The following is a 15,418-nucleotide window of genomic DNA, read 5'->3' on the forward strand; positions in this document are numbered from 1 at the left end:
TTAAAGCGATATAGATATTGAATATTAAGTTTGTACGCATTTTCAAGCGATTAAAATCGAATAAACGAGCTCGACAAATAAAGAGAGAGTAGCAATTGTTTAATATAAAAAAATATTAATTTCCTTTTTTTAATAATATTTTTTTCAATATTAATTAAATATCTCCTTCATAAAGGATATCATATTCTATGTCGTATTCTATCTTTGCCAAGTTGCTTCACTTAATTCTCGTCGTCCATTAAGCGAGGCCTAAAACAGGATGTCATGTAAATGTAGGATACGCGGCTTTCCTAAGAAGTTTAAGTGCTACACCGGAGTAACTTCGTAATTTCAGGTTAAAATATACCTGTTTCGTGCAACACAATTAGCGCGGAGTACGCTGTTGCTCGTGTATATGCGTGAAAGTTGAAATTAATCTAAACTTATTGCCCTGGTAGAGGTCGCAACTTTTTATTAGGGACAGGGTTAACTCGAAGTCGCAATAAATCTGCGATACGAATTATTTGACTCTATAAACTTCAATTAATTCACACAAAGTTATTAAGCTTTAGAAAAGCAAGTATTACACACACCTGCGAAAAATTGTTTTTTAAGATATAATAGTGATTTTTAACATAATTTTGTGCGCTGAAGTAGTTGAATAGTCTAAAAATCGCTGTTTTGGCCAATTTCATGAATTTATTGTGAGTAAACCAAATTTTTTGAAATATTTTTGTCAATGGCATCGTATAATACTTACTTTCATCTTTCGAATCCCTTTTCGATTACCGCTGCATTTTTTTTTTGCTCAGATACAAGTTATAAGACTGGTCATGCATAAGAATCCAATAAGCCATTCTAAATCAACTTCTCTATCTCACTACGAGTCAAAATTAGGGTAAAAATATATATTTACCTTCTGTCACCTTTTGAAATTAAAAATGGCGCATCCAATATGGCGAATGGAATCACAATAAAAAGGCATAAAATTTAGAAAAATTTATCAAAATGTGTAACAACTGTATTAGACATTTCTTTACAATACTTTTTTGGCCAACCGAACTTGACATATGTCAGTCTTTCCAAATTTCAAGATCACGGATCTACCATATTGATGTCTATATAAATTTTCTTTCACGTAAATTTTCTTACAACTTCATATTTATATATCTCAGCGAAAAAAAATCGTGCGGCGATAATAAAAAATGGATTTGAAAGGCGAAAGTATTATACGATGCCACTGGCAGAAATATTTCAAAAAATTTGGTTTCCCACAATAAATTCATGAAATTGGCCAAAATAACGATTTTTGAGCCATTCAATTACAAATTATTCAAAAACATGACGTGCTACGCAAATTCGGCGACCAGATTCGGATTCAGCGTACAAAATTACGTCGGAAATCACTAAAAAAAAAACCTCGCAGGCCTGTGTTATTAAAATTCGCCTTTAATTGTATAGATCACATATTGCAGAGAGAGAGATTTCAATTTTTCACAAGATTTCAATTTTTTTTCCGCAAAAATGAGATCGAAAGACCGGAAATTTTTGCTGAAAATTGCATCTAGATATTTAACGTGAAATTTAAAAAGAAAAATATGTCATGTATATCAATACGTTAATAACATTGTGTGTTAACTTATATACACGATATATACATTTTGCCTCTAAGGTATTAAATTTCTCCTGTCTCACATTACCTTCCTTCTCTTTTACACGGGGTCATGGGTCATTCGCTGGTGCATCCACCTTATCGAGAGCTCGACCATCCAAGAAGTATCGTCTACGTCTCGCGAAGTGTATCTCATTACGTACTGCAAGCCGATAGTAATCCACTATCCGACCTGTGAGTAAACCGCGCGTTTCTTTCAGGTTTTTTCTCCTGGCGTAACCCGGACGTGGGCTCCTGGTTCATACAAGCGCTCTGCGAGGAACTGGATCTTCATGGACGTAAACACGATCTACTCAGCCTAATGACCTCCGTGAACCGTCGCGTCGCCATCGAGTATCAATCGTACGTACCGCAGAACGAGAAATTTCACGGAAAGAAGCAGATCCCGTCGATTGTGTCGATGTTGACCCGGCTCGTGTATTTTTCCGATAAGTGTGCATCGATACCGGACGATCCCGACGACGACGTATCGGGAGGAAGGAAGTCACAGGTTTGCGAAAAAAGAACGTAAAGCACGAAGGAACGTTCGCGTTTCTCGAAAGCGAGGAAGAATGATGGATTCTCCGTCAGAAACTGACAAATTGATTTCAATTATTTCCATGCATCAAATTTGAAAAATGATCGTACATCTCCGAGTGACTCATCAAATACGTTTATATCTTCCTGCGATCAAGCATATATATAGTCGAAATTTTGCTCCTATTTTCAATCTCATTTTTTTCACGCTTATGACTTTTACAAGATTTCGATATGTTGCATTTTTATAGAAATTATAATCTTCTATTTTTACCTCAAATAAGTAACAGACAACAATTTCGAAGATGGAGAATTAAAAGAAAAGCTCGGCCAGCAAAGCATGAATTAAATAATTTCAAAAGAAAGAAATCTGATTATTTAAGGAAGTTTAGATACATTAAAAATTGAGATCGAAAGTAGGAGAAAAATTTCAACGATATGATATGTTTAAAGAAATAAATTATCCATTTAGATAAAAGAGATACAGATTTGTAAGGGTGTTTTTAAGTGTATCACTTCATCCTTATTGATTGTCGAATGTAAACAAGGATGATTCATTGTATCCTCCGTGTCGCTTACTGAAAAACCTAACTTTCTATTGTTATTTTATTCAGGCAAGATAAAACAGCGAATATATTGAGACATCTATACTGCCATTATATTTAAATACTGTTCATTGAGATTATCTCTTGTTTGAAATACGAAGTTTGATTTTAAAATTGGTTATTAGTAACATATCTATTTAATATTTAATATTATCAATGTACATTGTTAGAGAATATTCTACCTATTACAACTGTTATCATTAAACCAAAATAGCAAACCAAACAGAAATATATTATAGGATTGTCTAATATCTGGAAAATGCTTATTTAGTGCTCTGTGCGTTTATTGTACAATTGATTTGGTAAATAAATTATGCAATATCACGTAAAGAGCATAATGTTGATAATGTTTGGCAGAGAAAAATAAATCATCAACACGTTAAGCGATACGCCACAAATTATTGTCATAATTAGATTCACTGTACTATTCCGAATTAATATGTTAATTACATCTGGGCTTCTGGGAGCGATAAAGGCTGTTATCATAATAACCAAGAATAATAATAATTGACGTTCTGCCCAGTTTCACTAAATTCGCTCCGATTATGTATCGACTATAACCGGATAAAATAATAAACAAATTTCGTTCTAGTACGAGATAATGATTGAAGTTTTCCAAATTAATTTACACATTCGTTGCAACGTCTCTAAATTTTCTGTAAGACGGATTACACGAGAGGAAAATTTCTCGAAACCGTCCTGAACATAACAACGCTGAACGGGAGCCTCGAGAGTTTATTAAGAGAAATCAGCGAAGATTAATTATATCTCCATACCGGCGGTGCATCAACGGTAGATCCATTAAACGCAATGCGTGCGATTGCGATGGTATGTTCAACGTTGGATTAGATATGTGTGGTCAAAGGAATTAGACGCACGTATAGACTACGTATATGCTATTAACCTTTGTCTTAGAAGTGGAGAATCCACGAATTATGCCGTTAACTGGATGCGAATTATCGCGAACTGCAATCTCCTTCGCATGCACGAATAGATCGATCTACAACGATAATGCAGACAACTTCTATTGCGGAAATCGCGGCTTAATCGCGTTGTTACACATGTCTAACGCCGTAAACGCTTAAATAAAAATCACAAGTAAGAATGAGTATAAATGGCCGTGCATAAGTATACGAAACATATCGTGATTTTTTTTTATCAAATTGAAACATTTCCACTTTTCAAAATTATATACTTTTGACTTTTCATATAATATCTCGTGCTTCGTTTATTTTTAAAAATTCAATGTTGTGAGATAAGAATTTTAAAAATATTATAAAAGTTGATGCATTGCGTTGCGATTGATTTGCCGTATGTAATTAGATTCATAACGTTTCAATATATCAGTTGCAAATAATAAATCTGGAAAAAGGTAAAATCTCTTGCTTCATTTTATATTTATAATTTTTTCTGTAAAATATAGATTTATGCTACTAATTAGCAATTAACAGTATTATAAATTAAAGTGCACAAAAAAGAAGATGAAAATAAGCGCAAAAGAAAAGAAGATTATATCCTTGAACTGCAGATATTATAAAAGAACATCAAATCAGGTAATGTTAACTCGTAGAAATTACCTATTATTTTTTAACCAAAATACAATATATAATCATTTAATTTAATTCTTTTTCTACATTATTGTTATATATTTTCAATGGGTTATCATATTTTTCGTTATTTGCATTTTACATGTATGGGTTTAATCATTTTCCTGAAATAACAGGCCGTAAAATAATCGCGTGATATTAATACATAATTAAAATATTTTTGATAATCGATACAAAATCAGATTTTTCTCTTTTTCTTTCCTTGTTTTTTTTAAATTTAGATTTAAAATGAAAAATTTAAGAAAATAATAAAATAAAATATTTAGAAAATAATAAAATAATTTAACAAATATTTGTCTCTTGAAAAAAATGATTAACAATATACATGTAAAACAATTCGCGCGAAATAAAATAATATTTTTATTTTTCTTCTCCTGAAATATAAAATATACTTCAACGTATTTTTTTCTAAATATAATATTTTTAGAAATATAATTTATCATGGATCTAAAAAAATATTGCTCGCAATTTCAAACCTTCGATCGGAACGCATTTCACGTATAAGCGTAAAAACACTGTGAAGCGAAGCACAAACGATAAGAAGACGATTCAATCACTGACGCGAAAAGGGTCCAGCTGTCGAAGGAATTCTTCGAGCCGTTTTGACTTTCCGGACTGGCAGTTCGAGCGATTGCGAATCGACCTTATCTCCTCAGGCTGCTAAGTGAGGCTCTTGAGGAAACGAGCGCTCGAAACTGCGCGGATGGCTTGCCTCAAACACGATCAAAGGATTTCGGTTTTCGTGAAAGCCTCTCCTTCATCTCTTTATCGACGCTTGTGAAGTATACACCACGTAAAGTAGAAGTGTGCTGGTACTCGATTGATCGCGTCGTTGTTATACGATCGATATAGATGCATCCAAGGGTTGCACTTTGTAGATGGGATACAAGTTTGCATGCAAACGACAACATCGCTTTTTTATATTTTCAGGTGTTCGATATTTTAGCTTATTCACTGCCGGACGACATTAAGCCTTCTCTCGCATATATCGTCAAATGTCAACTCTTCCTATGGCTTTTTCGCGTGCGAGATGTCGACTTTCGTTTACCGCAAACAATGCTCTGACATATTTTTTTAACCCGGCAACCGTTGCATTTTGTAATCTTATAAATCACGCGAGATCTCTCTCTGAAAATGTATGTTTTACGGATAAAATATATGAATTTATTATACTTGTTTCTCTTCACCGAATTCCATAATTCTTAGATATTTAAAAAGAAAAGAATGTTTTTTTTCACACAAAGCCAAATATCCTGATTTTAATAAAATACCGTAGACCCCAATAAATGAAGTTATCTAAATTTCTATTTGATAAAATTATATAACTAACTATCAATTAAGTAAAAAATTTTTCACGACAAATTATAACCTGTGGTGAAGTGTTGCAGGTGGTACAGTATTTTATCTTCGAAACGAGTTTCAACTCGATACGGTTAAAAGTAATAAATCAATTCTATACATATATATATATATATATATATATATATATATATATACACAGATGGGCGACTATATTGTCTCGTTATATACTACACGAAAAGATAAGTTACAAGATGTTGCACTATGTGTGCAACACGCGCGGCTGCTGACGACATAATTTTAGAAACTTTCGCAATACAAGAGGGTTAATCCGCTCCCATCCTCGGGAAAATCGAGAAATCGTGATCGAGAAACTGCACCGTGTTCTTATGGCTAATCACCCTTTTGCCGCGGCACAATCTGCACTGTACATCCGCTGTAATTCCGGAAAATGAAAGCAACATGGCGAAGCATTCCAAGACAGGAGTAAACTAAGGTACCATTCATCTTAATCCTATTTACAACCCCTGTTGGTGCGCTAAATTCTACTCCGCTCGCACTCGCAGATATTACTATTTCGGTTTTGTCTCGATCGAGAGTGCCATTTCTCTCGAGCTCTACGAGGACACGAGGTGTCATCCCGCTCGTGAAATATGACGCGATGGTAAGAGCAATCACCTGCTTTCAGAAATCGCTCGACCTTATTAACAACGCGAAAAGCACTTGTCACCATTTCGAAAAAATTGTTCTCGATTCGTTAAACCGTCAAATAAATGTCAAATATGTCTAAACTGAATATATATTTTTGGACAAAATTAACGCATATTTTTTTCTTTCGCTTTTTCTTTAAAAGCTGATATTTAAATTTTAACGAGAAATTTTAAAGAAAAAGTGAAAAAAAAAATTATGCGTTAATTTTGTCCACGAGTATAGTTGTCTCTAAAAAGCAAGAGATAATTCTTACGCATTTTCATTAATATAATAATTCAAAATAATCATTTTTTTATAACGTTTATTTTTTAATAATTCACGAATAATGAAACAAATTTGACGAGAGGGAGGCAAAACGATATAGTCGCATTTATCAACACCTGTTTACAATTTGTTCGTGTATAATCGTACAAAAGGATTCGCCTAAACGTTAAATTCAAGATAAATTATGCCAATTTCTCACCGACATCATGGATCACCGCGACTATGGAATTTCGCCGCGATTGACCAGCATGGTGTTATTGACCGGTGCTAATTCTCGCCGTCAATTCGCCACTAAAACACATCGTGATCCTCGCGGAAATGGCCCGGAGAGTGACGATCGAACAAAAGGGGGCGGAAGGGGACAGCGGGGGCGACGCAAATTACCGCCAACCATCGGGACGGTATATGTCTCCGTTCGACATCGGGATATAATCCGTTTTGATCCGCGAATGCCTCTCGGTAGATCGCGATAACGACGAACGACTATGGACCCCGGACTGGGAAGTTTTGACGCGATTCGCGAGGCGTCCTCGTTTCACCCTCTGTCGACGATCCGGTCAACACTTTCGCCACGTGTCTCGCCCGACGACCACGTAATCTTTTTGCGCGACCCTCTTTCGGTACTCGAAGCATAATTCCGGGGCCGACAGGATATCCTTCGTCGCGTTCTAACTGTCGCGTAAATATGGTCGCCTTTTTTCGGTGCAGCATCAAGCGTTAAGGTCGCCGAAGCGTTGCCGCAACACGGTGAGAATCATCTTCCGCCCCCGTCCTTCGTTTTCTTCATCCCGGCCATCATCCACCCACGTCTACCTTGCGTGTGATATCTATGCAAAATAAAACTTGGGTTTTCCAATACGTTTCATCCGCTTTCATTTTTCCTACGTTTCACGCTATATCGTTGATTACATCGTTCCTCAGTTGCAGCTCGACATCAAACGACGAGCGCGATATAATACATTTCGGAGATATTTCTACAAAATGATCCCTCTCTTCTCTTGTGTCCTTGTGACGATAAAACTCTGCCATATATGTATAGCTATGCATATTATATATAAAACTATATTCTATATCAAACTTTTTCTCTTTACTGCTTTTTGTTTGTTCAAAATGCTCCGAAAATGTGACCGAAACGTTTCAATGAAATATATATATTGGAAGATTTTGTTGTATAATTATTGTGCGCCTGATTCGTACTCCTTTTTCTTGATTATATATATGTGAATTATATATGTACTAAATATTTTAAATAATAAATAAAGTCTATTTAAATCATCAAAATTACTCCAATATTACAAATTAAGTTAATTGAGAAATATTTCCAAAAATTACAATTTTTATATTATCAATATTATGAATAATCAAATGAAAATAATATTATAGAAGTTAAATTCAGTTTAAATCGTAAAACAATTAGTATATAAATTAGTAATTTCAATAAAAGCTAGAATATGTTTTATATAATAAATAATTGATAAAAGAACCGTAGCATATTGTTTTCGAAAAGAAAAAATGAATAAAAGAATAAACAAAAACAAATAAATTAGAAGATTGGAATAAATATTATATAACGATCTCTCAAATATCAAATTCCACTATTCCAATCATATATGCATTCCATAGTATTGATAGCATTCTATAAATTATAATTTGAATGCTTTACAATTTGCAATATTAGAGATATAATTTTAATGACTAGCACTAATTTCATTCGTTATATTATTTAGTATTTTATCGCGAGAGATATTATGCGCAATAATGAGCTGGAATATACACTATTTGGTAAGTTTGTTATCACTAATTACTGTCTCTCTCTCTTTGTACGAGCAACATCAACTCAGTACATATCTAAATATAACCTACAGTTGAACTATTCTAACGATAAATCCTCACAGCTCGTACATAAACTAATTTGTAGAATAAAACAATTGCATATTTTATTATCAATTTGTCGATCAGTTTTTTTAATTTTTAATTTTCTCATAGTATGTTGTTTTGTTTAAAATATCATGGATATATGTGTATATCTGATAATAATTTTTATTATTCCATTATCTCAAAATTATAAAACAAAAAATTATTCAACCACTCACCAGTATGATGTGTAACAGCAGAGTTGATTAATGATGTAATCTGTAAAATTTAAATATATCTAAATTATATATAAAGCAGTGTCTAAAAAATGAGTACTTATGAAGAAATATAATTATTTTGTGCAATGTCACTTTTTAATTGTTCCGTAGATAAATATTTAAGAAAAGATAAATAACAAAAATATTTTAAAATTGATTAAAATGAATTTTTATAAAATATAATACTTGATCAAAATGAAAAAAAAATTTAATATATACGTAATATTACGTAATATTACGTAAATATTCTAAATAATTATAAATTTTAGACACAGTTTTGATATATTTGTATAAAAATATTTATTAATACAAATATTTTATTAAACATATTTATTAAATATGTTTTTTTAATTATTTAAAATTATTATTTGCAGATTTATAATATAAAAAATTTTATATATGCATAATATTATGTAATGTATAACTTAAAATGAATTTATTTATAATAAACTAAGAAATAAATGAGAAATTAATTTTTCGTGTAAAAAATAATATATTCAAGTAATACAAATTACTCACCCCATGGTTGTTCCACTATCGTCTGATGCCTTTCCAGATTTGCTCCTCCTCTATTGTTCACTTTTTTCGTTGCTTCTTTATGGCTGGTCTTCAATCACTCGCGGAAACATAGTTAATTACGATCCTGCACGCACTAATTGATAGAATACGATAATTACTTTGTACAGCACTTTCAATGTTAATCACACTCACGCGCGTACTTTATTATATTACGATGAAAGAACAGCGCAGAAATTATCACTGCAGCTTTGATGTTCAAAAATCACAAAGCTCGAGTCGAATTAACAGCTTATTAAAAGACACGTCATTCGAAAATAGACAATTTATTATTGCACGTGTTATATCTAAATTCAAAAAAGTGCAAAAAATATATATATATATATATATATATATATATACTTACACATGTATATATATTATTAATAAACATATATTATTAATTCCGATTCTCCATTATAATGGAATTAGTAATCGGGGATTTGAATAATTTATATATCATTCCGTGTTTTTGATTCGAAAATAATGTGTAAATTACATTTAAATAGTGAAAAATCTATATCGAAATTCGAGAGACCGATAAAATGTATTTAAATGTATTTATTAAAAACGTAATTATCGTTCGCAAATATCACTCACAATAAAAATCACAATAAAATCACAATAAAATCACAATAAAATCACAATAAAAGCTTATATAATTATCCTCTATTAATTCGATTTCTATTTAAAATTAATATATGTACGATATATGTGCTAAATAGTTATCACGATGTTCTTGCAATCATTAAAATCGCGAAATAATATAATATTATTAATATTTAATTATATAGGTTGATAATCGTTAATTAGTAATCACGATTGCGGTTATATGAAATATAATACGACGATATACGGAACGATTTACGCTGCTACCTTCTCGCTCGAATGTCGTCGAACAAATGACGTCAAAACAATACATACTTCGCTCTACCAAGGTCGGAGCAATAATGCTAGATTCCGGCTTTTCGGTAGCGTGCGGTAACATGGAGGGGATAATAGAAAGAGACAAAATATGATTCTCTCTCGCTCTTCTCTGCGAAAAGTACAATACACTCAATTTGACGTCACCACGAAACATTCAATATACTACAAAGGAAAATAATATACGAAATATTCTATTCTTCCTTCAAATAAATTATCAATTTAAAATTAATTATTTATTAATAATTGACATATCGCGACTTTTAACTCATTCAATTTTCTTCAAAAATTTAAAATATAATATGAGATATTCGCGCGAACCTAAATTATATCATTAAAAAAAACTAGAATTTGCTCGCAAAAATCGTAATAAAACCGCAAGTTATAATTTCTATTCTAATTTCGCTCCTATCGTTTCGATTTTTACTTAAAGCTCGCTTCACACAATCTGTAATTTGCGGTGAAATTTGAAATAAAATTTTATTTTTAATTTTATTTATTTATGTTATATAAAAAAATACAGAAATTTGAAAAATAAAATACATACACGTATATTTTTACATGAATATTGAAACGTATATTTTTACACGTGAATTTTTCCATGAATTGTCTAAAGCGAATTCTAAATAAAAACTGAAGTGATTTTTGCAATTATAGTTTCTTTAACAACGTTTGGGAGATGTATTATATACACATTGTGTTTTTAATTTTTCATTGATTTCTGTTGTCGATTACTTTTAGATTGAAAAACGCGGAGTAATCGTAGAATCGTAGAATCGAAATAAAATGACGAAAAATCGTGATATGTCCATTAGTAATCAATAATCAATTTAAAATTTAAAGAAAATTAAATATATAAAATTTAAAGAATGGAATATTTCGAGTTGGATTCCGTCATGGTATGTTAAATATTACACGACGACAAACAGTAAATGTTATACTCTGTGTTCGTGGCCTTCACATAGCATGCTTTGTTTACATTTCGTAGCCTTCCCATAGAGCGCTACTATTTACATGCCGTAACCTTGTTATCATTGCTCGACGATATTCGAGCGAGGATGTAACGGCGCGAATCGCTTCGTCGTTTTGATATACTCGTGATTACTATAATTAACGATCAATCTGCGTAATTAAATAACTGTTGTGATTAATGATAGAGCATCGCGATAACGACTATTTATCGAAGCGTATAATTTCGTTTTAAATAGGAATCAAAGCGACAGGAGATGAAAATTATAATGTTGTCTTATGATATTTACGAGCGCGATAATTACTTCTTTAAATATACTTCAAATATATATAATATTTCATTTAACACATGAATATAAATTTTTCTATTATTTCAATATATTTATTATTTTTAAAAGCACAGAATGATGCATAATTATTCGGATTAACTAATTTCAATAATGTAAAACTGTAATGTTTATTCATAATAATAATAATAATAATAATAATAATAATAATAATAATAATAACTTTATATATATTTCGCAAGATTTCTGTGTTTAAAATATAACGTGTACTAAATTTTAATGATGAGTTTTCAAAGTATCGAATAATTTAAAATATCCTTTAATTAGCTATTAATTCGACTCGAGTTGCGCAATTTTTGAATAAACGTAGCTTTATATGCAATCATAATTTTCTTCTTTTATCGTAATATAATGAGCATCGAATGTGATTAATATTGGATTAATATCGAAAGTACCATACAAAATATGCGACTATCATATTTTACTGATTAGTGCACGTGATCATAATTGACTATGTTTCCATAAGTGAATGTCATGAAGCAATACCATGAAGAAACAATGAAAAATGAACAACAGAAGAAGAATAAATCCTAGAAGACATCGAGTAAGGATAGAGCAACTATAGGGGTGAGTGATTTATATTACTTACTAAATTATTTTTTACTTGTAAAATTAATTCCTTTTTTATTTTTTCTATCATTTTTAATAATCCATTTTGAATTATATATTACGTAATATTATGCATATATAAAGTATTTTATATTATAAAATACTACTCTACAAATAAATATTTTCGAATAATTAAAAAATGGTTCTAATAAAAATATTTATATCAATAAATATTTATGTGCAAGTATGTAATAAAGTACATGTAATAAAATACTTCAAAGTAATATTTAAAATTTATAAATCTTGAAAATATTTACATAATATATGTGAATTTTTTAATTAATTCATAATTCATGTTAAAAAAATGTTTTTTATTATTTGTGCAATATTTTTAATTAAATATCTATTTTTAAAAATATCTAAATAAAAAAGACATTGCAAACAATAATAATATTTTTCTTAAAGTCTTAATTATTTTAGACACTGCTTTATATACAATTTATATTTGTATTTTATAGGTCACAATGTTGATCAACTCTGCTGTTGTGCATCGTACCGGTGAGTAGTTCCATGATTTTTTATTTCATAATTCTAGAATTATGAATTTCAAAATTATTATAACAAATACATGTACAAGATGTTTTAAAATTCCAAAACAATATATCTGAAATAACATATTACAGTAAGGGGTTAAAAATAGAAAAATATAATCAAAAAGTTAAAATTTATAATTTTTTTAATCCAAAAAATAATTTTTGCAATATAAAACTTTGAAGCGGATTAATTACGATAAGCTGCGTCTATTTATGAGTAAAGTAATTATTAATAGTACAATTAAAACCGTTTAAGCCAATAAAACGTTAAAGCTAATAAATGATCATATACGTACTTCACATATTACTGTACAATAACGAATAATATTCATTGCAAATAAATGTAAACAACAAATTAATTTAATATAAATCATTAAAATTTCTAATATTGCTATGAAGAATTATTTTCAATTAATTTATACTAGAACGATAATATTGTACAGTGGCATATATAAATTATAGAATATTTATTACATACAGTGGAATATAAATTATAGAATATTTTTAAATATGAATGGAAAAGAGAGTTTTAATCACAATCAGTTGATAATAATTATTCTTTCTTTAGAAATTACTGGTTCTTGATTTATGCTTGTATAAATTCTAAATAGTATTTCTATTTATTATTACACTTGGCTAATGAAGTAACTTTTTTAAATTAATTATTAATATACAAATATTAATCAGGACTTATTTCCATTTCATCGTGTAACAATAAGAGAGATCTGTAAATTATTATTTTAATAACTTACAGATTTATTTTATATATTATATTATTTATTGGCGATATATTTTATACCCTTAATTTATAATACATATCAAGCCACATACAAATGATAGGTTGAAAATATTTCAGGTCATTTAGGTGATTGTTGAAAATGTGAGCTTTTTGCATATCTATATGATATCTATGCAAAATATTACTCTAATTATGAAGAAAATTAAATATTCAATATACTAATTGGTATTATATTACAGTATATAAATTCTCATCTACAACATTATCTTTTAATCAGTACGTAATTTCCATATAATTTAAAAAATTCATATCCAGGAATTTTCAATATGTGACTAATAAATGCGTACATAAAACTGGATATTTTCAAGAAAGGAGGGAACTTGGTTGCGATTCGATAGAAATACGACGGAATGAAATATTCAAGAGCGAATATCCAAGAGAGCATAATAAACGTTCCGTCGAAATGTCAAAATGCGTCGCGGACGTTTTTGAATTAGCGATATTGGAACAGGAATTCGTATTTCGGAAGAGAGAGAGACAGCTATAGCGGCAGAGGAACTCGGACTCGCGTTCCGCGAGCGCGGCTAAGCGGGTTTTATTTATGGCGGAAGATGTATCTTCCGTTGTCGCTCGACGTTTTCGAAACGCGACCGAGCCAATTACTGAGATTTCGCTTAACGTCGACGGTGGGTGCGCGTATGCAAAAAGAGAAGGCGATACCCGCATTTACTCGAGCAGCGCCATTCGTAAAATATCCGCGTTGGAGGTTGCTGTACGGTTCGCCACTAACGGAATGCGAAGTAAATTACGCTGGCACTTAATTCTCGGCGGAAACTACGTACAAATGAAAATCGGAGTTGCGGTATGCTGGTTCATTTGGAAAAACCAAATGTCCTTATTGATTCATAAACGAACTTCGCACATCTCAGCTTCAATTATTGTTTAACACGCGCGCAAGTGCCTGTGTAGTTAATTTACCTCTGCGTCGACAAGTTATAAGAGAAAAATACGAAGAGCAAATATTTAAAAAAATATAATGACTCCAATATTGTTGTTTTATTATTTTATAAAGCGTAATATATATGAACACTCTAATTAATAATGTATTCGAGTCACTATACAATCCAAGAAAACTTTGAGAAAATCTTGAATCACATTGGAATCTTTGAATAAATATTTAAGCGAAAAATTCCAAAATTGAATATAAAATGAGAAACATGAAATATACTTATGAAAATCGCTCTTCGTAAAGATTTCTCGATAAAAAAAATATATTTCGCGAAATATTATCAATAATATTGGGATATTTCTGAATAACATGAGAAGAAGCATTTTCGCGAATGTATTATATTTGCATATAAGAGACTTTCGTTTTCCCCGGCGCAAGAAACATGCTTTCGAATTCTTATCACAGTTTTTGGCAAATGTCAAGTATCTCCGGGAATCTTGGGAATGGCGAGAAATCGAAATGTAGTTATCGACATTCTTTTCTGCCTTTTATTTTTTTCATCATCGAAATGAAGCTAAAGGCAACGCCGTGAAATTTAAGGATTTCGCGTCGTGCGTAAGCCGGGGCGGCAATTTTCAAGGATTTCGCGCTACATTCTCCTCACGTAATCTTCTTTCGCCGTGAGTATACCCCCCGCGACCCTCTGCGACCCTCCGTGATTCTAAAAAAACGTCACCCCTGTAACCTGGCAGTTAAAAATCTTCCCGTGCATTCCTCGCATCCAGCCGGCGATATATCTAGTTCCGCGCCGTCGACGCGATTTTCTTTGTTTCTCGTCGGATTGCATAAGACAAACGCTTTTAAGTTTTTACCGCCACATCAGTTTCTCATCCTCGCCGGCGAAAACAGTAAGACTGACAAATTTCCACCGTACTCTAAATGATCATTTATCAAAAATTCGCTATGTTATCAAATTTTTCAAAATTGGCATTAATTTAATTAGGCCAC

General features: G+C 31.0%; 2 protein-coding genes across 2 annotated transcripts in view; one reads left to right on the forward strand and one right to left on the reverse strand.

Annotated features, from left to right (window-relative positions):
• Nucleotides 1-3,944, forward strand: part of LOC105250735 (caspase-1) — a 57,336-nt gene extending 53,392 nt beyond the window's left edge. Inside the window, exon 6 of the mRNA XM_025409999.1 lies at nucleotides 1,852-3,944. Within this exon, the coding sequence (XP_025265784.1) occupies nucleotides 1,852-2,162 (311 nt within the window). The 3' untranslated portion in view covers nucleotides 2,163-3,944. The remainder of the gene's footprint in view (nucleotides 1-1,851) is intronic.
• Nucleotides 1-15,418, reverse strand: part of LOC105254371 (alkaline phosphatase) — a 213,365-nt gene that overhangs the window by 94,647 nt on the left and 103,300 nt on the right. The gene's annotated exons all lie outside the window — the stretch shown is intronic.

The sequence above is a fragment of the Camponotus floridanus genome, unplaced genomic scaffold (genome assembly GCF_003227725.1).
Source record: "Camponotus floridanus strain SB8 unplaced genomic scaffold, Cflo_v7.5 scaffold3, whole genome shotgun sequence".
In the NCBI taxonomy this organism is placed as follows: Eukaryota; Metazoa; Arthropoda; class Insecta; order Hymenoptera; family Formicidae; genus Camponotus; species Camponotus floridanus.